This window comes from Anguilla rostrata, chromosome 12, assembly GCF_018555375.3.
Source record: "Anguilla rostrata isolate EN2019 chromosome 12, ASM1855537v3, whole genome shotgun sequence".
Lineage (NCBI taxonomy): Eukaryota > Metazoa > Chordata > Actinopteri > Anguilliformes > Anguillidae > Anguilla > Anguilla rostrata.
Window position 1 is genome coordinate 31,025,598 of NC_057944.1, and position 22,648 is coordinate 31,048,245.

Genomic DNA, 22,648 nt, shown 5'->3' on the forward strand with positions numbered 1-22,648 from the left:
CACTGAAACATTTATTTTTGCATTTAGGCAGTTTTTGATGTGGATGAACAAGGAGATTCATTGTTATGTGTTCTGCCAACCCTCCTAACTAAGCCTGTATTTCAGGGAGGACTAGGAGACATAGTGATATGTCCAGGGATACTTATTGTGAGTCTGCTGGCTTCTCACCACACACACACACACATGCACATACACACACACAATCATATTCAAATGAAATTACTGTTTCTCTCACACACACACACACACACGTACACTCACACATGCATATTGAAATGAGTTTACTGTCTCTCTCTCTCTCACACACAAACACACACACACACACACAGTGCCTCTGTGTTTTTATGCTGTCTGTGGTACATTTCTATTGGCTTTTTAGCAATTATATTTGTATTTTCGCTTGTGTTAGTGTGAATCGATTAGGAGGTGCAATGTTTGTTTCCTTATCCACCCCTAAGTGACTTTTTCACCCGTTTCAGGTACCACCGATATGTGACTTAGGTCCACCAATTATAGCAGTTCCAGAAGTTCTACCAGTAAAGAAGGTTAGTGTGGAAATGATGGCTTCTCACCACATACACTCAATCTCAATAGCTCTACCTGTGCTGCCATATTACTCATACCCCTCCATCTGTATTCTGTCGAAATGGATCAACGGATTTATAACTCTGGTTCTTCTGAGCTGCAATGTTTTCTGGATTTTGTTGTAACCTTACTACCTAAGCACAGTAGTCCAGATGAACAGCATTAACTGTGTGATCAACTGCTTTATCTTATCAATTCATTGTTGACTGACAGCAATTGTCAGTAAAACCTCCAGCACCAGCATTATGAACCACTGCAACAGACAAACTGTTCTGTATTAATCCCAGTTTCTGTGTTATTCAGGTGATCTCATATGTGGGGCCCATCTATGGCGGTTTGAGGCCAGGGATGTCTGTGCTCTTCCGAGGAACGGTTCCTCAAAAGATCAACAGGTAAGAAGCCTGAGACACTATTTAACGGTCAAAGAATGAATGAGGCTTCATTAATCCAAGAATGAGCCTAACTATTATGCTCAGGGAAACTCCCTGATTACACCCGAACATTTTGTTCTTGTATGGGGACCACAATCTTTACATTCATTGAAACGAGTTAGTGATTGACAGCTGACTATATGTCCACTGATCATTCAATTCATGAAACCTCACTCCTTCGTGGCTAGTGCAGTTTTGTCTGCTTAGCGATTCTGCGGTAAGGATTCAACAGCGTGTGAAGATACTGCCAACAATACCCCCCCCCCCCCGCAGGTTCAGCATCAATCTGTACTGTGAGGAGAAGGAAGGTTGTGACATTGCCTTCCACTTCAACCCCCGATTCGATTCCAATGTGGTGGTGTTCAACACCCACCGGAATGGTGGCTGGGAAAATGAGGAGCGGCCCACTGGGTTTCCCTTCTGTTGGGGAGAGGACTTTGAGGTCCTCTACATCATCACCTCAGAGGGCTACCAGGTCAGAAAGACAGGAACTATGTGCTGGCAAGCATATGTGCATTTGTACTTTTTGTATATATGTGCACTGCATGTGAGAGTGTGTTTGTGTTGGTGTGTTAGCATTTGCATTTGTGTGTATTACCCGCAATACTTGCTTACCGCAGAGAAATGTAATCTCATTTACTGGAATCAAGCGTGATATTCAACTGACTGATTGATTGCTTTGGAAGAAAAATTATCATAAGCAGAAATCCTTAATCACCCTCTTTCTTGACTCCCTTTCATTCTGCCTGGTTCCTTCAGGTGAAAGTGAACGGTAATGACTTCCACTTGTACAAGCATCGCATGCCGGTGGAGCAAGTCCGTGACATAAAGATCTTTGGGGAGGTCTCAATGCATACTGTTAACATCATTCAGGTGAGTTGGAGCAGAGTGCATTCTGCATTTAATATAGGCACTCAGCAGTTCCACTTAAGTATTTGTATTTACATTAAGGCATTTGTATTTTAATTTGGCCATTTGTGGATATGAATTGATTTAGAGGTGCATCATTTTGTGTTCCCCAAACCACCACTAACTGAGTTTGTGTTCCAGGGAGGACAAGAGGGCACACCAGAACAACTAAGTCTAGGAAAGATGACATTTAATGTGAGTACGCTGGCCTCTTTCTCCAAAATGTTGTTTGATCAGCTGCTTTAATTGATTATCAATTAAGAGCTTATTGCCAGTGGAAACCCATCAGACCCTACAGCTCTCCAGCACCAAGGCAATTTAACCACTGCAACAAACTGCTTTGTGTGAATCCCAGTGTTTGTTTTCCATAGACTATTCCCTATCATGGGCCCATCTACGGCGGTGTGAGGAAGGGGATGTATCTGTACTTCCGGGGAAAGATTGATGATGACATCAGCAGGTTAGGAGATACCAACTGTCAATTGATGGTACTACAGAAAATAGGGCTGAGACACTGTCCAGTGGCAGAATGAATGAGGCTTTGTGGAGTCAAGAATGGTAATAAGCTAACTAGCATTATGTGCTTTCAGCGATTACTTGATTTCACCCAATCATTTTGTTGTATTAAGAGCAACCTTCAGTCCTTTCATTGGTTGCAGCTGTGATCGACAGCTTATTACCATTCCAGCGATTATTCAATGAATTAATCTTCGCTCCCCCATTGCTGGTGTAATTCTGTCTGTTTATTGATTCTGTGGTTAAACTGTAACAGTAGTTTAGGTTATTGACCACAATTTTGGTTTCTTGTCAATGGCAACGGATGTTCTTTATTGTAATAAAGTTTGGCTAACTAATAAAAGTTGAGGTCTTAGTTCACTGGCAGATTCAGAGTTTTCAGGAAGGGGGCCCAGGTGTCATGAAATTTTGATGTTTGATTTGTTAGATGCAGTGATTTGTTCCATTGAGAGATGTTCTGTTAACAAATTGAGCCATTGTGATTTTATTTTGTGTCTGTATTTCCAGTTGAGCAATATTGTCTTTTTTTGCAATGGTCAAGGTGATAAGTTTGGCATCGTGGTATTTGTGTAAGTGACTGATGGGTGTGAGGTCTCCTAAGAGGGAAGGGGAAAGTGGAACGATTCTATTAGTTAGCTTGGCTAACTCCTCATACAAACTGGATCGTCCTGCGTTCAAGACGCAGAAAGAACTGAAAGGGCGTGAATGTAAGAGCTGAGGATCTTATTTGGTCACTCACAGGGAACCTGTAATAAAATTTCCTTGTTCTCTGTCACCCCCTGCAGGTTCCACATCAACCTGGAGTGTGGAGGCAAGAAAGGCAACAGAGCCTTACACTTCAACCCCCGGTTTAAGCCTTCTGAGGTGGTGGTGTTCAACACCTTCTTGAACGGAAGATGGGGAAAGGAGGAGCGAGTCCAAGAGATGCCCTTCCATAAGAGAGAGAGCTTTGAGCTGGTGTTCTTTGTCACCCCAAAAGGCTACCAGGTCAGAAGGGTGTTGCACATGTGTGCGAATTTGTAATTTGTATATGTTTGCATTGCATGTTTCTGCTTGTATTTGCATTTATCACATTATATTATGGTGCATGTAATGCCTTTTCACTTCAGAGTAATATAATATTATGTGCTGGAGTAGGGCATGATGTTCTACTAATAGACTGAATGCATTAGAGAAGAAAAAAAAATGAAACAATTTTGAATAGCAGCCCTGCTTCACTCCTACAGGTGATCGTAAACGGTCGTCGGTTCTACATGTACAAGCACCGCTTGCCAGTGGAGCACGTGAACACCTTGGCAATTGCTGGAGACGTCTCCATGGAGACCCTCAAAATGATCGGGGTGAGGAAGGGCATTGTTTATTCTATATATAAATTTGGCCATCTACTTGTAGGTCTTTAGCAGATCCTGTTAAAAATGTCTTGAACAGTGAAAATTATTACAATAAATCTGTGAAAATCTGTAAAAATTTGTGTTTGCATGCAGGCATTTGTATTTGTATTTAACATTCGTATTTATGTTTAAGCATTTGTATTTGAATTTATCAAAATACTATTGATTACTTTTTCTGATCTCCAACCCACCCCTAACTGAGTTTGTGTTTCAGGGAGGCGTTCAGAAATACCAAGGTCCACGAAAAATATTGGTTACTGTAAGTACAGTCGACTTACACACACCCACAAACCCAGGATAGTCCCTCAATGTTTTACACACTGTGTGCTATTGCATTATTCATACTCTTCATCTGCATACTGTTGTGATAGAGCAATGAATACACAATCCTGGTCTTTGTAAGCCTGGAGATTTGCTGGTTTTTATTTTAGCCTTAACATTTTCAAAACTTTAGACCAAATTAGTTGATACCTATCTCTGTGATCATCTGTATTAATTGATTGATCTGTTAAGATTATGTGCACATTGATAGTGAACACCAGCAGATTGTACAGCTATCTAGCACCAGGGTTATGAACCACTGCAATGGACTCTGCTCTGTGTGAATCTCAGTGTTTGTGTTGCACAGAAAATCCCACATGTGGGGCCCGTCTATGGCAGCTTAAGGACAGGGATGTATGTCTTCTTCCGGGGAACGGTTCCACAAAATATCAACAGGTGAGGAGCCCCCTGCTGGATGAGGAGGCTATTGTAATGGGACTGTGACTCTTTAGTGGTGGAAGAATGAATGAGGCTTCATGGAACCAAGATTGCGTGGAGCTATTATGATTTTAGCGACTCCAAATTTCACTAAATCAATTTGTTCTGCTATTGGGAGCAAAATCATCGCATTGGTTGAAGCAATTCACCGATTGACAGTTCACTATGACTCCTGTGTAATTCATGAAACCTCATTCACTTCCCATCGCTAGTGGAGTTTTACCTGCTATTTACAGTTAGGGTTTAACAGCATCAGAGGTTATTTATGATATTTATTTATTTTTAATAGAATATTAGCATAATTAAACTGCTGTTCATAACATTGCTCAGCTGATGAAATGTTTGCACTCCAGCATGTAATATGTCCCATAGCCCATGTCTCTCATCAGTTTCTTATTGCAATTTTTAATTGTTCACTTTTTTTCTCTGTAGAGTAACATTTCTGCAGTTGGGAATAAACTCTGCATAGAATTCTGGATCATAGAGTTGTGTGGAGCCCATTGGCTTGGATTGTTTGTGGCTGATGTTTATGTGCTTATTGTAGTACAAAAAAACAATCAACGGATGACATTCCAGTCACTTTGTCCATATTTATTCTACAGTCTATAGTCTGAACCAACTGGTCAGAAAATATTTGTTACAACTCATTGGAGGAGCCATAGTAACACAACAGGAAGCATCATAAACAGCATGCTATTCCTCGATGTGCTTTCTAACTCTAACTCTAACTCTAACTCTTTCACATGCTGGGAAGGGCCACCATAACTTAATGAAGGCAAATGAACATTTAATTGTGTATGAGCTGTGGGTGAACAATAGTAAAACAATTACGACCCCATCAACACCCTAATATCTCATGTGATATTTAATTTTTAATAAATTATATGCTCTGAAGTCAGATGTGAAGAACTTTTGGGCTAGAATCAGTCCATAAACAGCCTTTTGATGAGAGTATTTGTTTGGAAGTTTTAGAGGATGAAACCACATACAATATAGATCAACCATGTACTCATCTCTGTAATCTTAAGATAAGAAGTCCCGTCTCCCTACCAATAGTCAACATTTGATGCATTTTCTGAAAATTCATTTTGGGGTGTAATGAAGAACAATATTATGTACTGTAAATAAACATCAGAAACTCATTTTTACCAGCTGGAACCACCTGTCATTAAGACACACTCTTCCTCAGCCCTTCAGTCCTCACTGTAAGAGCTGAGTATCTTGTCTTGACTCTCAAGAGGAATCTGCTATTTAACTTCCTCCACAGGTTCCACATCAACCTGCAATATGGGGAGAGAAAAGGCTCTGACATAGCCTTACACTTCAACCCCCGGTTCACGCCCTCAGAGGTGGTGGTGTTCAACAGCTTCCGGAACGGCAGATGGGAAAATGAGGAGAGGCCCTCTGAGATGCCCTTCCGTAAGGGAGAGGACTTTGAGCTGGTCTTCTTTATCACCGCAGAGGGCTACCAGGTCAGAAGAACGGAAAGAGTGTGTCAGTGAGCGTGTGTGTGTGTGTGTTTGTACTCTTGTCCTTTGTGTCCACTGCATGCAATACCTCCTTAATGCATGATCAATATAATCTTAATTGAAATTGATTTATGTGAAGGAAGAATAGCTTTAGCAGTATTTTGACTCCCTACCTTTCACTCTGGTTCCTCCAGGTGAACGTGAACGGTCGTCGGTTCCACTTCTTCAAGCACCGCATGCCAGTGGAGACAGTGGGTGCATTAAGTATCGCTGGAGACGTCTCCATGAAAACCGTCAACATGATCGGGGTGAGGAGGAACACTGTGCTTTCTACATTTAAATTGAGGCATTTGTTTTCATGCATTTAAAAATCCTGATTCACGTGGCTTTGTAGCACACATTTTTTAGCACACAACTTTTAGCATTTAGATTTGCCTGCTCACATATCTATTTGCATTTTATTTGTTCTGCATGTAAGCATTTGTGGATGTGATTGGATTAGGAGGTATATTGTTTTGTGTGTGTGTCCCACCCCCTCCCCTCACTCTCAACTCAATTTGCGTTTCAGGGAGGACGCGAAGGCGGACAGCTTCATCCAAGCCTAGGAAGGATAGTGGTTTCTGTGAGTATCCTGGCCTCTCACCACATACACATTTATTCATTCTCTTTCTCTCATTCACTTACGTACTCATTTTCAATCCCCTGTGTTTTTACATACTGTCGGTGTCGCAGAATTACTCGCACCCTCCATTTCTCCATCTGCATTCTGTTGTAATAGACAGAAAGATTTGTGACCTTGGTCCTTGTGAGACACAAGGTGTGCTGTTTTGGGTTTTTGCCCTACACTTGTCAAACCTTTTATACCAAGTAAATCAAATATGGCGAATGAACTGTTAGACCCACTGCTTTATCTGACTGACCAGCGCTGATTGACAGTGAAACCCAGCAGACTATGGCTGTGTCCCAAACCGCAAACTTCCATGCTCCACACTACCGTGCTCTGGAATACGCACTCCAGGCAATGCTTGGGACTACGCACTCCGAACCATGAACCAATGGTTAAATGATTGGGATGCACTTTGTGAGGACATCTGACCCATAACCTTTAACCTTTGCTGTAACTATCGGTAAAATTCCAGTAATAAACCTGAGGGGAACAACGTGAGAGTGAGAGGACATATTATGAACCATCTGAAATGCTACTGTATTTATTTCATATTTATTCAAGTGGAATAGACGCCGTTACCTATTTAAATGCAAGTCCTGTAAAAATTACACATTACTGTCTAAATTGAAAAAATCCCAATGTAATGCATATGCATTTTAGTTATATTGATACAACCTCTTTTACAATATCAACTTTTAATGCAAATTCCTTAATCGCGACCATTAAGCACATCTGTGCAAATGTCGCTTCACAGTTTCCAGCTGTTTCCCTGGCTAGTTTGTTTCTGCGACTTGGGTTACAACTGTGAATATGTAACGGATCACTAGAAATGCAGTAGGGATCAGCCTTTTTCATATTAACCCGAAATACACAAGATAGGACACTTCTACAATATGATCTTAAGTAAAGACAAGTTCCATTAATCTCTATGGGGTGGTCGATACACGTCCGCTTAGCAAATAAAGCTAGCACTGGGTGACCTCTGACATATTTGCTGGCACAGAAAAAAATTGTGAAAGTACTGAAAAAATTACCTCTGGAGGATAACAAGGACGCTTTTTTTTCTACATATTTTGCCTTTTATATAGACTAGTTGCAAATCCATTTACCTTTTTCCTGTCTACCGAACGAACCCGATTGATAGATGCCCACAATCTATATAAGCAATATATTACTGAAATATTATGATCTAGACTAACCAGTAATATCAGCGAGCTAGCCACTTCAATTGAATTCTCCTTTTTGCTGTCAGAAGAGCAGTGGAAGGCAACGATAGCTTGGAAAATATTAATTGCAGTTTGGATAGCTTTCAGTGAACTGTCAACCCCATAATAAAGTTGCCATTTCATTGTAAACAGTCGTGTTTGTTTTTTCATTATTTTCGCGCTGTATACCAACTATGTGCGAACAACTAGATACTCAGTTAGGCAACAGATGTGGAGCCTGTCATGCTTGTGGTGGCTACTCCATAGGCGGGGAGTGTATTTCAAATTAAATGAAAAGAAGATGGGCAGTGGCGAGGATAAGACGGCAGTTTATAATTCAAAACGGGACCCGACGATCAGCACCAGTTTGGGACCCAGCCTATGATTCTTCAGCTCCAGAATTATGAATCACTGCAACAGACAAACCGCTTTGTATTACATCCCTGTGTTTGTTTTGCAGAAAATTCCACACGTGGGGCCCGTCTATGGTGGTTTGAGATCTGGATTGTATCTGTACTTCAAGGGAACCGTTCCCCAAGAAATCAAAAGGTGATGTGTCTTCATCTTGGTTGGTGAACAGCTTCATGCTGTGAGGCTATTTGCTTGTTTCAGAGGATGAAAACCCCATATTCTTTCGCTCAGATACTCATCTACATTTTCTTCACAATAGAAATTCTGTCTCCCTGCTGATGAAGTCAAATTATACATTTGCATTTTCTGAGTGGGTCTAATTTCTGGTCTTCATTCAGGGGTGTGATGAACAATACTGTGCCAATGAGCACTTTCAGTTCTAATAAAGCATAAGTAACTCCAAACAGAGCCACCTCCTAGTTCATAAGCAAAGAAGGCTGAAAGAGTGGGGATTGTAAGAGATGGAAACTTATCTGTTGAGCCAATGGATTTAGTGATTGACCATTCTGGTTCTTTGTCACCACCCACAGATTCCATATCAACCTGCAGTATGGGCAGATGAAAGGATGCGACAAGGCCTTACACTTCAACCCCCGGTTCGAGCCCGAAGAGGTGGTGGTGTTCAACTCCTTCCGGAATGGCAGCTGGGAACAGGAGGAGAGGCCTGCTGAGATGCCCTTCACTAAGGGAGAGGACTTTGAGCTGGTCTTCATCATCACCTCAGAAGGCTACCAGGTCAGAAAGACAGGAACTGTGTATTTACAGTATGTGCTCATGTGTGTATTCATGTTTGTGTGTGTGTGTGTGTATTGTGTGCATATATGTAATGCCTCCTTTCTACACAGGAACCTGACTGAATGCCTTTGAGGAAAAAATGAACACTTTTTAGTTACCAGCTTTCTTGACTCTCTGGCTTCTGATCCAAATTCCTCAGGTGAACGTAAATGGCCGTCAATTCTACTTGTTCAAGCACCGCATGCCAGTGGAACAAGTGAATGCCATAAAGATCGCTGGGGAAGTCTCCATGGAGACCGTCAACTTGACTGAGGTGAAGAAAAGCAGTGTGCATTCTACATTTAAATTTAGTTATACTTTTACTAATTTGAAACCTTGTGTTTTACACAGTGCACATTTTTAAAATTAAGTCTTTGCATTTGCCCATTTGCACTTGTATTTGCATTTAGGCCTTTGCTAATATGTTTGGATTAGGAGCTGCATTGTTTTTTGTCACTCTGTCCACCCCTAACTGAAATTGTGTTTTCAGGGAGGACAAGAGGAACAACCAGAGCAAGAAGACACAGTGGTTAGTGTGAATATGCTAGCCTCTCACCAAACACACAAACCCATATACAGTACATGTATAGAGACACATTTTCTCTCTCATACACTCACATCTTGGAGCCTCTGTGTTCTTGCACACTGACTGTACTACTCCATTACTCACAACCTCCATCTTTCCATGTCTATTTCATTGCACAAGACCAACGGATTCAAAACCCTGGTCTTTATGAGCTGCAAGGTAGCTGGTTATTTGCATTTTAAACTGTCAATCACTTTAGACACAAACTTTAGATAAACTGATTTATTAATTAAGTGCTGATTGACAGCGAAACTCAGCAGACCCTACTGCTCTCCAACGGCAGGGTTACGAATCACTGCAACAATCTACTCTGTATGAATCCCAATATTTGTGTTGTGCAGAAAATCCCACATTTGCGGTCCGTCCATGGTGGTTTGAGGTCAGGGACGTATCTGTACTTCAAGGGCACCATTCCCCAAGAGATTAAAAGGTGAGGAGCATTTGTTTCGTGGTCGATCAGTGGTTTTTCCTGTCATGCTATTTGCTTGTATGTTTCAGAGGATGAAACCCCATATTTCTGTTATCAATCACATACTCCATGTCTGTATTCTTCTATCTGCTGATGAAGCCAAACCAGAGCAAGAGTCATGATGCAGAACAGTAGCGTGGCAATAATATTGTTTCGTACTGTAGTAAAGAACCAAAAATTCCTCCCAACCATAACCTATTTTAATTACAATTTCAGGAGGATTGAAGGCCTCATGATGATTATGAAAGCAGATAATCTTATCTGGTGACTCAAAGATCTCTGAAGAAAACCTTATTGTGCTTTTCTGTTCCCCACAGGTTCCACATCAACCTGCAGTACGGAGAGAAGAAAGGCTGTGACAAGGCCTTACACTTCAACCCCCGATTCGAACCCGAAGAGGTGGTGGTGTTCAACAGCTTCCGGAATGGCAGCTGGGAACAGGAGGAGAGGCCCTCTGAGATGCCCTTCCGTAAGGGAGAGGACTTTGAGCTCTTCATCTTTGTCACCGCAGAGGGATACCAGGTCAGAAAGTGTGTGTGTGTGTGTGTGTGTGTGTGTTTGTATTTTTATGCACATGGAACATGTTTGTGTGCACACTTGTGGGTGGTAGTGTAGTAGGCTAAGGAGTTGGTCCTGTAACCTAGGTTGCAGGCTTGATTCCCTGGTAGGACATTGTCATTGTACCCTTCAGCAAGGTACTTAACCTTCATTGCTCCAGTATATATATCCAGCTGTATAATTGGATACAATGTAAGTTGGTCTGGATAAGAGCATCTGCTAATCGCCTGTAATGTAAAGTAATGGAATACCTCCTTACTGCAGTGGAGTATAATCTAATTTCCAAGAGTAAGACATGGCATGGCATTCAACTGGCAGACAGAATGCTTTGGCGGAAAAAATAAAATTAATAGATATATGGAATAGTTGATTTTCTTGACTCCCCGCTTTGCTCCCCAATTCCTGCAGGTCAATGTAAACGGTCGTCAGTTCCACTTGTTCAACCACCGCATGCCGGTGGACCAAGTGAGTGCCCTGAACGTTGTTGGGGACGTCTCCATGAAAACCGCCAATGTCATCAAGGTAAGAAGGAGCAGCGTAAATAGTTTAAATATTGGCATTAAAACATTTTTCACTTTTACAGGCATTATACTGCACACATTTTTACAATTGTATTTGCATTTAGCCATTTGTGGATTTGATTGGATGCATTTTATGTCCTCCCACCCACGCTTAACTGAGTTCATGTTTCAGAGAGGACCAGGAGCTGTAGAGGGAAAACCAGATCTAGGAACGATGGTGGTCAGTGTGAGTATGCTGGCCATTCACTACAAACAAACACACTCAGAAACACACAATCCCACACCCATACACATTCTCTCTCTAGCTCTTTCACATAGACACATGGCCCTATCTCTGTCCAATATGTATTTAAAAAACAGACAGTAAAATTCTCACCCTCCATGTCTCCATCTGAAGAAAAAGATCAATGGACTCTCAAACCTTGGTCCTTTTGAGCTCAAAGGTCGGCTGTTTTTTTTTTTTTTTTTTTTTTTTTTGTGGTCTGAAATTCAACAATTCATTTAGACCCCAAAAACCAGTAGACACGAGGTAACTTAGTGATAAACTGCTTTAATTGATTGATCTATTAAGTGCTGATTAACAGCAATGTCCACCTGACCCTACAGCTCTTCAGCACCAGTTATGAAACACTGCGACAGACAAATTGCTTTGTGTTAATATCAGTGTTTGTGTTGCACAGAAAATCCCACACGTGGGGTCCCTCTTCGGTGGTTTGAGGCCAGGGATGTATCTGTACTTCCGAGGAACTGTTCCTCAAGAGATTGAAAGGTGAGGATCCTCTGCTGGCCGTAGAGGGTACTGCAGGGAACTGTTTTGATGGAAGAATGACTGAGGCTTCCTGAAAAAATTTTATGCTATGAGAGACTCCCTGATTTCATCCAATTATTTTCAGAGAAATCTCTGAAGGGAAAACCTCCATGTTCTCTGCTGCCCCCAACAGGTTCCACATCAACCTGCAGTATGGGAAAATGAAAGGCTGTGACAAGGCCTTACACTTCAACCCCCGGTTCAAGCCCGAAGAGGTGGTGGTGTTCAACAGCTTCCGGAACGGTGGCTGGGAAAATGAGGAGAGGCCCACTGAGATGCCCTTCCGTAAGGGAGAGGACTTTGAGCTGGTCTTCTTTATCACCGCAGAGGGCTACCAGGTCAGAAATACAGGAACTGTGTTTGTCTGTGTGTGTGTGTGTATCCACTTTTTTCTTAATGTTTGTGTTTTGATTTGCATTTGTGCTGACACACATAATGCCTCTTTTCTCCAGAGAACTATAATCTCATTTCCTAGACTAGAGCATGGTATTCAATTGACAAGTTTAGAGGAAAAAATAACATTAACAGAAATATTGAATAATGGTCTTGACTCCCTGCTGTCCTCTGCAGGTGTACGTAAATGGTCGTCACTTCCACTTGTTCAACCACCGCATGCCAGTGGAGCAAGTGAGCGCCATTAAGATCGTCGGGGACGTCTCTGTGCAGAAACTTCACACAATCAAGGTGAGAAGGAGCCAAATTCTACATTTAAGGTTAGGCATTTATATAGAGGCATTTAGCAAATCCTGTTTGAAAGTTTCCTTACAGTAAACATTTTTCGATTTAAACATTGATATTTTCATTTATGTTTGCAACTCATCTTTTATATTGCCATTCGTAGATATTATTAGGTTTTATTTTCCCCATTCCAACACTAACTGAGTTTGTGTTTCAGAGAGTACCAGGACATAGACAACCAGGTTTTGGACAGATGGCGATTCGTGTGAGTACCCTGGCCTTTCACCACACACACACACACACACACATACAATCCCACAGACATCCACATGCAAACATGGTTTTTCTCCTCTCCCTCTAACTCCCACTGTTTCATACAGGCACTAATATCTCAGCACCCCCTGAGTTTAACACACTGACTGTGCTACATTACTCACACCCCTCCATCTGCATTCTGTTGAAATGACAGACTCACAGCCTTGGTCCTTATGAGTTGCAAGGTCTGCTGGTTTTTGTTTTTGACTTTACACTTTGTCAATGTCTTTAGACTTAAACAACCAGAGGAGGAAAGTTAACTGCAGTAATTGATTGATCATTTGCGTACACGCAGACAGAGATATAAAACAGACCCTACAGCTCTTCAGCTTCAGGGTTACGAACCATTGCAGCAGACAAATTGCTTTGTATGAATTCCAGTGTTTGTCTTGCACAGAAAATTCCACATGTGGGGCGTCTCTTTGGTGGCCTGAGACCGGGGATGTCTTTGTACTTCCGGGGAACTGTTCCCAAGAACATCAACAGGTGAGGAGCCCCCGCTGGCCATGGAGGGTACAGCAGCAACACTAGTGCGTGCTGGATGAGTTAATGCAGTTTAGCAGAGGCAAAAATGGGTGCGACCCATTTATAAAGATTTTCAGAGCTGAACATCTCATCTTGTTACAGGAATCTGTCAAAAAAAAATGTCATTTCTCTCTGTCGCCCCCTGTAGGTTCCACATCAACCTGCAGTGTGGGGAGAAGGAAGGCGGAGACACAGCCATGCACTTCAACCCCCGGTTTGCCGGCAACGGGGTGGTGGTGTTCAACACCTTCCGGAATGGTGGCTGGGAAAATGAGGAGAGGCCCACTGAGATGCCCTTCCGTGAGGGAGAGCAGTTTGTGTTGGTCTTCATTGTCACCTCAGAGGGCTATCAGGTCAGAAAAACAGGAACAGTTTGTGTGTGTGTGCATGTGTGTGTATTTGTACTTTTTTGTATGTGTGCATTGCATGTTTGTGTATATTGTCTATATGTATGCCTGAATTTGTTTGTGTGTGAATTGTGTCCATGCAAGTAATATCTCTTTATTGCAGAGGTATAAAGTCTTATTCACTAGAGTATGGAATAATATTCAATTTACAAACTGAATGCTTTGGAGGAATTAAATAAGATTGACAGAAATATTGAACAGCATACGTTTTTGATATACTGCCTTCCTCCCCAACTCCTGCAGGTGAATGTAAACGGTCGTGAGTTTTACTTGTTCAAGCACCGAATTCCACTGGAGCACGTGAGTGCCATAAAGATTGCTGGGGAAGTCTCCATTGAGACTGGCGAAATCACCCAGGTGAGAAGCCACTTGCGTTCTTTTTTCAAATTCAGGCAATTGCATTTCAGAAAGTTCCTCTTAAAGTCTTACACAGCACACATTTTTATATAAGGATTTGTTTCATCATTTTGTTATTCAGACATGCATTATAGATTTGTATTTACATTTTCACATTTTCTTTGTTCATTTAAGCATTTTTATTTTCTTCTATGTATTTGTAGATATAATCGAAGTTGGCGGTGGAATATACTGTGTTTCACCACCCACCCCTAACTGAGTTTGTGTTTTAGGGTGAAGAAGAGGAACCAGAAAAAGAAAAGGAAGAAAAGATTGTTCCTGTGAGTACTGTCTTCTTATGGCCCACACACACACAGATCTCAGTCCCTATGTGTTTTCATACACTGACTGTGCTGCAATGTTATTCACACCCTTCAACTCATCTGTATTCTGTTGCAACAAAGATTAGTAACTATAGCCCTTGTGTGCAGGTTTTTGTTTTTGCCTTAAAAATCATCAACCCGTTTATACAGAATAAACCAGGTAAAAGTGAGTTCATGGTGTAATCACAACTTTAAATGACTGATTAATTCAGTACTGACTGAAAGTGAAAAGCAGCAGGCCCTACAGTGCTCCAGGACCAGGATTATGAACAACTTCAACAGACAAACTGTTCTATGTTAATGCCGGTGTTTGTGTTGCACAGAGCATCCCACACGTGGGGCCCATCTCCGGTGGTCTGAGGCCAGGGATGTCTTTGTGCTTCTCTGGAACCATTCCCGAGGAGGCCAATAGGTGAGGAACAGGGAATGGGGTTGAGATTTTTTTTTTTTTTTTTTTTTTTGTAGAAGAATGAACGAGGCTTTGTGGAAACAAAAATGGCTGGGACCAAATGCTCTCTGTGACTTACTGATTTCACCCAATAAATTTGACCAGCAATGGGGAGCAAAGATCTTTCAAAGGTTGAAACATTCAGTGATTGACAGCTCACTATGGCTCCACCTATTATCCAATTCATGAAACCTCAATCTCCCATCGCTAGTGCTGTTTTGGCTACTTAGTGATTATGTTATTAGTGCTTTTAGGCTCCAAAGGCGTAGAACCTATAATATTTCCCAACGGCACTCTTGAGTTCTTTTTCTTGGCTCCTTCATTTCGAATAGATAGTCTACAGGCTATGTAGACAGAATGATCCATACACAAACTTCAAAACATATTTGTTCTCGGTTGCCTCCTGAAGGTTCAGCATCAATCTGCATTGTGGGGACGAAGAAGGCTGTGACAATGCCTTCCACTTCAACCCCCGATTTGAGCCTTCAGGCGTGGTGGTGTTCAACACCTTCCGGAACGGCAGCTGGGAAAATGAGGAGCGGGTCGAGGACATGCCCTTCCAGCCCGGGGATAACTTTGAGCTGGTCTTCATTGTCACGTCAGAGGGCTACAAGGTCAGAGAGAGTGTGTGCTTATTTCTGTAAATCTGTACTGCTTTATGTTTACATGAAGGCCATTTATGTGTATGTTTGCGTGTTCATATTTTCAGTTCTGTATATTATGTGCATACAATTAAAGCCTCCGCCCTGCTAAGGAATATAGTCTCATTGACAGGTTGAATGCTTTGAAGCAATGAAATAACATTAACAGAATTTTTTAAAAATTGCAGCCCTTCATGACTCCCCGCATTCCACTTTTCCTCCTACAGGTGAAAGTAAACGATCGGAAGTTCTACTTGTTCAAGCACCGCATGCCAATGGAAAATGTGACCACCATCAGGATCTTTGCGGATGTCTCCATTCAAACCATCAACATCACAGAGGTGAGGAAGAGCAGAGTGGATTCTGTATTCCAACTGAGGCATTTAGTTTTACCATGTGTTTTCAATGAACATTGTTGTTTTTAGGAACTAGTATTTGCATTTAGACTTACTTTTTCTTTTTGAAATTTGTAGACATGATTGGCTTAAGAGGTACATTGTTTTATGATCCCACCCCTAACTGAGATTACATTTCAGGGAGGAACAGGAGCCATGCAGGGACGTCTTACTCAAGGAAAGATAGTGGTGGATGTGAGTACACTGGCCTCTCTCTACACGCACGCACGCACACACTCACATCTCAGTCCCTCTGCTTTTACTTATTGAATGTGCTACTACATAACTCACACCTCTCCATCTCTCTATTTTAATTAGTTGCAACAGACCAAGAGTCACTACCCTTGTCAGCTACAAGATGTACTGGTTTTTATTCTTGCAATAACACTGTAAACATCTTTTTAGGCCCAATAATCCAGATAAAATGTGATAGCTATTTGATCAATGGCTTTAATTGATTGATCAAGCAAGTAGGGAATGATAGCAACATACAGCAAATCAAGTCAATTTATTTGCCATTCCTACAGCTGTCCAGCACCAGGGTTATAAACCACTGCTGCAAACAAACTGCTCCGTATTAATCCCAGTGTTTGTGTTGCATAGAAAATGCCATTTGTGGAGCACCTGCACCACAGCTTGAAGACGGGGATGTACATGTACTTCCGAGGAAAGGTTGATGATGACATCAAAAGGTGAGAAGCCACCTATTGCCCATCGAGGGTACTGCAGAGAATGGGGCTAAGACGCTGTTTAGTGACTGGAGAATGAAGGAGGCTTCCTGGAACCAAGAATGTAGGGAACTATTTCATGTTCTCAGTCACTGCCTGAATTCACCGCAACATTTTGAGAAGAGGGCGAGAGTTCCGTACAAATAACACGTCTCTTGCATAGTACGAGGAACTGTCCTATTAATTTAATCAAGGCAATAAAACATTAAGTGCTGTGGCTGAAGTACAGCAAGACTCCAGTACCCTGGAACCAAAGTTATGTAACATGTTTAATTAACTTCACACTCTGAAGTCAGTTATGAAACAACGTTTGTGTTGAAATCTGTTGGCTAGTAGATTCTTGCTCTGATAACATCCAATTGGATGAAACCACATATTTTATCCATTAAGTAGGATTGTAAGGGCTGAGTGTCTTATCTGGTCACTCAATGGAATCTGCAATTAAACTTCCCCTTCAGGTTCCACATCAACTTGCAAAATGGAGACATGAAAGGTTGTGCAAAGGCTCTACACTTCAACCCCAGATTCAAGCCCAATGAGGTGGTGGTGTTTAACACCTTCCAGAACGGCAAATGGGGAAAAGAGGAGAGGGTCAATGAGATGCCCTTCCGTAAGGGAGAGGAGTTTGAGCTGGTCATCATTGTCACCGCAAAGGGCTACCAGGTCAGAAGGACAGAAACTGCATCTATCTGTGTGAATGTGTGTTTTTGCTTTTTTTTGTATTGCCATTTCTGTGTGCATATACGTAATGTCACCTTACTTTCAAGGAAAATAAGCTAATTTCCTGGAGTAGGCCCTGATATTCCATTAACAGACTGAACGCTGGAGACCAAAAATATATTTTTAAAAAGTAACATCCCACTATGGCTCCTGCAGGTGATCGTAAACGGTCGTCGGTTCTACATGTTTAAGCACCGCTTGCCAGTGAACCAAGTGAGTGCCCTAAAGATCGCTGGGGATGTCTCCATGGAAACCATTGACATGACCGAGGTGAGGATCAGCAAGCAGATATTCTTAGAAAGTGTTTTACAAAGTGCATATTCTTCTATTTAATTATTTGTATTTGTGCTTAAACTTAGTTGGGGGCTTCGAGGCAAGAAACAAAAAATATTATCCAATATCATTTTCAAATGCTGAAATGCAAAATTTTATGTTTCAGATATGCCTTCAGGGATATCAAGGTCGATACAAGATGGCGGTGACTGTGAGTACACATCCCATTCACCACACATACAAACCCACTCCCATACATTCATATGCGTACACATTCTTTCTCCCTGTCTCTCACTCTCACATCTCACATCAGGAACTGTCCTTTGTGTTTTTACACACTGAATGCACTACTGCCACTTGCTCCCACTGCCACATCTCTCCATCTGTATTCTTTTGCTAATGACCATTGGATTTGCCACTTTGGTCCTTATTAGCTTCAAGTTGTGTAAGTTTTTGTTTTTGCCTTATCAACCCCATAAGACCCAGTAGCTGAGGTGTTGAGTTACTTGTGATCAGCTGCTTTAATTGAATGTTTAATAAAGTGCTCGAGATTGAGATTGACAGTGAAACCCAGCAGACCCTGCAGCTCTCCAGCACCTGGGCTATGAACCACAGTTGCAGACGAGTTGCTCTGTATTTATCCCAGCATTTGTGTTTCACAGAAAATCCCACACGTGAGCCCCGTCTTGGGTGGTTTGAGGCCAGGGATGTATCTGTACTTCCGGGGAACAGTTCCTGAAGAGATCAACAGGTGAGGAGCTCCTCAATGGCCACAAAGGATACTGCTGGAAATGGGACTGTGACACTGTTGGTGAAAGAATTAATCAGGCTTCATGGGTCGAAAGATGGTTGCAACTATTTCATGTTCTCAGTTGCTCCCTTAATTCAACCAATCATCTTGGTTTGCTATGGGGTGCAAAACACTTGGTTGAAACAATCATTGATAGGTAGCTTACTTTAACTCAACCAGTTATGCTGTTCATGAATCCTCATTCCCCCTAGTGCAGATTTGCCTGCTCATGTGACTGTGGTTAGAACGTAACAACATTTGATGATCTTAATGACAGTATTGATTTCTTTTCGCAAGAACATGAGTATATAATCGAAGAGCGGGCCACGACAAAGCTTGGAGCTGCAGGAATTTTTACATTCCAGCATGTAACGCCATCTCTCCGTCTCCCCCCACCCCCCAGGTTCCACATCAACCTGCAGTATGGGCAGGGCAAAGGCTGTGACAAGGCCTTACACTTCAACCCCCGGTTCACGCCCGAAGAGGTGGTGGTGTTCAACTCCTTCCGGAACGGTGGATGGCAACAGGAGGAGAGGTCCTCTGAGATGCCCTTCCGTAAGGGAGAGGAGTTTGAGCTGCTCTTCATCATCACTTCAGAGGGCTACCAGGTCAGACAGACAGGAACTGTGTGTGTTCGTCTGCATGTGTGTATTTGCCCTTTTGTTGGCTACATGTGCACTTCATGGTTGTGTGTAATTGTAATATGATAAGCTTTATTTATATAGCACCTTTCATACATAAAATGTAGCTGAGAGTGCATTACATTCAGCACTAAGATCAAAGCAATTACAAAGAATTGAAAAGATGAAAAATAAAAATACAGAAATAAAATTTAAAAATAAAATGCAGACAAAGAAATCAGTAAAAATAAAAACATGGAATATAATATTAAAAAATTAATAAATAACAAAAACAGTGCTGCTATATATAAGCTAGATTAAGAAGGTATGTTTTCGGTTGCGTATAAAAATGTCCACAGAGCTAGCCTTTCTGATATGAATTGGCAGGGTGTTCCATAGTTTCGGGGCATAATGATTAAAAGCGACATCCCCAATTTTCTTTTTGTGAACTATTGGAAACCATTAATAAACCAGTTGCAGATGAACTTAGTGCTCCTGAAGGGACATAAAACAGCAGGTAATCTGAAATGTAAGAAGGTGCTAAACCATTAAGAGCTTTGTATACAAGTAAAAGGATTTTAAAATCAATTCTAAAAGATACAGGGAGCCAGTGCAGTGTAACTAAAACAGAAGTAATATCCTCTCTTCCATGTTTGTTAAAAGTCTAGCGGCAGAGTTCTGAATTAGTTGTAGTCTTCCAATTGACTTTTTTGGAAGACCAGTAAAAAGAGCATTACAATAGTCCAACCTACTTGAAATAAATGCATGGAATAACATCTCAGAATCCTGTCTTGATAGAAATGGCTGTACCTGGGAAATGTTTCTTAGATGGAAGAAAGCAGTCTTGGTCACCTTGTGAGGTTTAAAACTTAGATCAGAGTCTAGAATTACACCAAGGCTTGTTACTTCTGTTTTAACCTGGGGAGCCAAATTTCCTAACCTATTAAAGAGCGCATCGCGTCTGGCTTTGGGGCCAACTGAAAGTATTTCTGTCTTGTCTTCATTTAATTTTAAGAAATTATTGCTCATCTATTGTATATTGGTGTTTATTTGCATTTCTGTGTCTTGCAAGCATACAGTTTGACAGTTTTAATACTTAGCAGACAAAGTAACTAACAGAAACCGTAAATATCAGTCGTTCTTGACTTCCTACCTTTGTGTCTAATTCCTGCAGGTGATCGTAAATGGTCGTCCATTCTACTTGTTCAAGCACCGCATGCTGGTGGAGAATGTGGCTGCCATAAAGATCGTTGGAGACATCTCCATAAAAACCGCTAACATGATCGGGGTGAGATGGAGCATCTGGAATTCTAAATTTTGCTATTTTCTTTTATCAACTTAAAACACATTGTCTCACACAGTGCACATTTTTACATTTAAACTTTTGTAGCTGCTTATTGGTATTTGAATTTAGGTATTCGTAATTGCATTTTAAGCATTTGTATTTCCTTTTCGGAGTTTGTTGATATTACTGGATGAGAAAGTATGTTTTGTTTTCCCCCACCAGCTCCTAACTGAGTTTGTGTTTCAGGGGGGAGAAGGAGGCGTGCATCCAAGTCTAGGAAAGATGGTTGTTGAAGTGAGTACCCTGGCCTCTCTCCCCACACACACACACACACACACACAGTCTCCATGGGTCAACTGCATTGTGATAAACTGGAGTTTAAACCTCTAGACCACAGAACTAAATTACATCTGGAACCACTAATCCTTATTCCACAGCTTTGGATAGCTGGTCCAGTTGTAATGCAGTTCTGTGGTCATCCGGTGTAAACCTGAGGTTTAAACTCCAGCTAGGTACACTGCAATTGACATTCTGAGTCTCTACACACTGACTGTGCTTCGAAATTACTCCTGCTCATCCATCTCTCTAACTGATATATTAAATTAGTGCTTATTGATAATGAAACCCAGCAGAACCCACAATACTCCAGTACCAGGGTTATGATCCACTGCAACAGTCAAACTGCTTTGTATTAATCCCAGTGTTTGTGTTGGACAGAGCATCCCTCATGTTGGGCCCGTCTATGGCGGTTTGTGGCCGGGGATGTTCGTGGTCTTCCGTGGAACAGTTCCTCAGGAGATCAAAAGGTGAGGAGCCCCTGCTGGCCATGGAGTGGCAAAAATGATGCTGATTTATCAACCCGATACGTAAAGTGAATAGAGCTCTGCTCTACAGTGCATTTTGGGCTCTCTGTGGCTGGACCAATGGGACAGAGCCTTGGGATGTGTGGGATTTAAGTACTAAGTAGGATTGTAAGACCTAACTGGGGATGTTAGGGAATCTTATTAATCTTCCTGGTTCTTTGTCAACCCCCTTCCCCCCTACAGCTTTTCCATCAACCTGCAGTATGGACAGATTGAAGGATGTGACACAGCCTTACACTTCAATCCCCGGTTCGAGCCCGAAGAGGTGGTGGTGCTCAACTCCTTCCGGAACGGCAGCTGGGAAAATGAGGAGAGGCCCACTGAGATGCCCTTCCGTAAGGGAGAGGACTTTGAGATCGTTTTCGTGATCACCTCAGAGGGTTACCAGGTCAGAAAAACAGGAAGTGTATGTCTGTCTGAATTGTCTGTCTGTGTGTTTGTGTGAGAACATGTGTATTTATACTTTTTTTTGTATCATTGTGTCTGTGTGTGTCAATGTACTACCTCCTTACTGCAGAGGAATATAGTCTCAATTACCAAAGCAGGCATTATATTTAATTGACATTTTGAATGATTCGGTGGAAAAAAATAACAAATGTTGAATTACAGCCTTCCTTGACTCTCTGGCTTGCTCTTTGGCTCCTGCAGGTGTACGTAAACGGTCGTTACTTCTGCTTGTTCAAGCACCGCATGCCAGTGGAGCATGTGAGTGCCATTAAGATAGTTGGGGAAGTCACCATGAAAACCGTCGACATGACTGAGGTGAGCAGCGTGCGTCGTGATTTCAGCATTTATTTTAAGGTGCTTTGCAGATCCTCTTATACAGCGTATTAAATGGCTCATTTTGTCCGTTTAACCACTGGTTTTGCATTTGGGCATTTGTTTTTGAATTTCGGCTTTTGTGTGTTTGCCTCTGGGCATTAGTATTTTCATTTGAGCATTGATGGACACGGTTGGATCGTTTCCTGCCGCCTCTAACTGAATTTGTGTTACAGCAAGGAAAAGGAGCACCTGAACTGCCACCTCCAGTGCCAGTGGTCGTTAGTGTGAGTAAAACCTGTCGCCTCACACAAACACACACACACTTTTGTCCTCTCTCTTTCACACACGCATCTCAGACCCTCTGGTTTTACGCAGACTTTGCTTCTACATTTCGCTCACCCCTCCATCTGCATTCTGTTG

The 22,648-nt window shown here is 41.8% G+C and overlaps 1 protein-coding gene across 1 annotated transcript in view; it reads left to right on the forward strand.

The window, feature by feature from the left end:
* LOC135235715 (uncharacterized) overlaps positions 1-22,648 on the forward strand; it is a 133,864-nt gene that overhangs the window by 93,378 nt on the left and 17,838 nt on the right. Inside the window, exons 59-92 of the mRNA XM_064301501.1 lie at positions 6,255-6,368; positions 6,629-6,682; positions 8,393-8,481; positions 8,874-9,078; positions 9,278-9,404; positions 9,618-9,646; positions 10,045-10,133; positions 10,490-10,694; positions 11,139-11,252; positions 11,424-11,477; positions 11,932-12,020; positions 12,193-12,397; positions 12,630-12,743; positions 12,955-13,002; positions 13,450-13,538; positions 13,726-13,930; positions 14,228-14,341; positions 14,614-14,661; positions 15,027-15,115; positions 15,561-15,765; positions 16,020-16,133; positions 16,329-16,382; positions 16,791-16,879; positions 17,374-17,578; positions 17,792-17,905; positions 18,075-18,119; positions 18,571-18,659; positions 19,102-19,306; positions 20,493-20,606; positions 20,850-20,897; positions 21,321-21,409; positions 21,650-21,854; positions 22,115-22,228; positions 22,462-22,512. Coding sequence (XP_064157571.1) covers positions 6,255-6,368; positions 6,629-6,682; positions 8,393-8,481; positions 8,874-9,078; positions 9,278-9,404; positions 9,618-9,646; positions 10,045-10,133; positions 10,490-10,694; positions 11,139-11,252; positions 11,424-11,477; positions 11,932-12,020; positions 12,193-12,397; positions 12,630-12,743; positions 12,955-13,002; positions 13,450-13,538; positions 13,726-13,930; positions 14,228-14,341; positions 14,614-14,661; positions 15,027-15,115; positions 15,561-15,765; positions 16,020-16,133; positions 16,329-16,382; positions 16,791-16,879; positions 17,374-17,578; positions 17,792-17,905; positions 18,075-18,119; positions 18,571-18,659; positions 19,102-19,306; positions 20,493-20,606; positions 20,850-20,897; positions 21,321-21,409; positions 21,650-21,854; positions 22,115-22,228; positions 22,462-22,512 — 3,822 coding nt within the window. The remainder of the gene's footprint in view (positions 1-6,254; positions 6,369-6,628; positions 6,683-8,392; positions 8,482-8,873; positions 9,079-9,277; positions 9,405-9,617; positions 9,647-10,044; positions 10,134-10,489; positions 10,695-11,138; positions 11,253-11,423; positions 11,478-11,931; positions 12,021-12,192; positions 12,398-12,629; positions 12,744-12,954; positions 13,003-13,449; positions 13,539-13,725; positions 13,931-14,227; positions 14,342-14,613; positions 14,662-15,026; positions 15,116-15,560; positions 15,766-16,019; positions 16,134-16,328; positions 16,383-16,790; positions 16,880-17,373; positions 17,579-17,791; positions 17,906-18,074; positions 18,120-18,570; positions 18,660-19,101; positions 19,307-20,492; positions 20,607-20,849; positions 20,898-21,320; positions 21,410-21,649; positions 21,855-22,114; positions 22,229-22,461; positions 22,513-22,648) is intronic.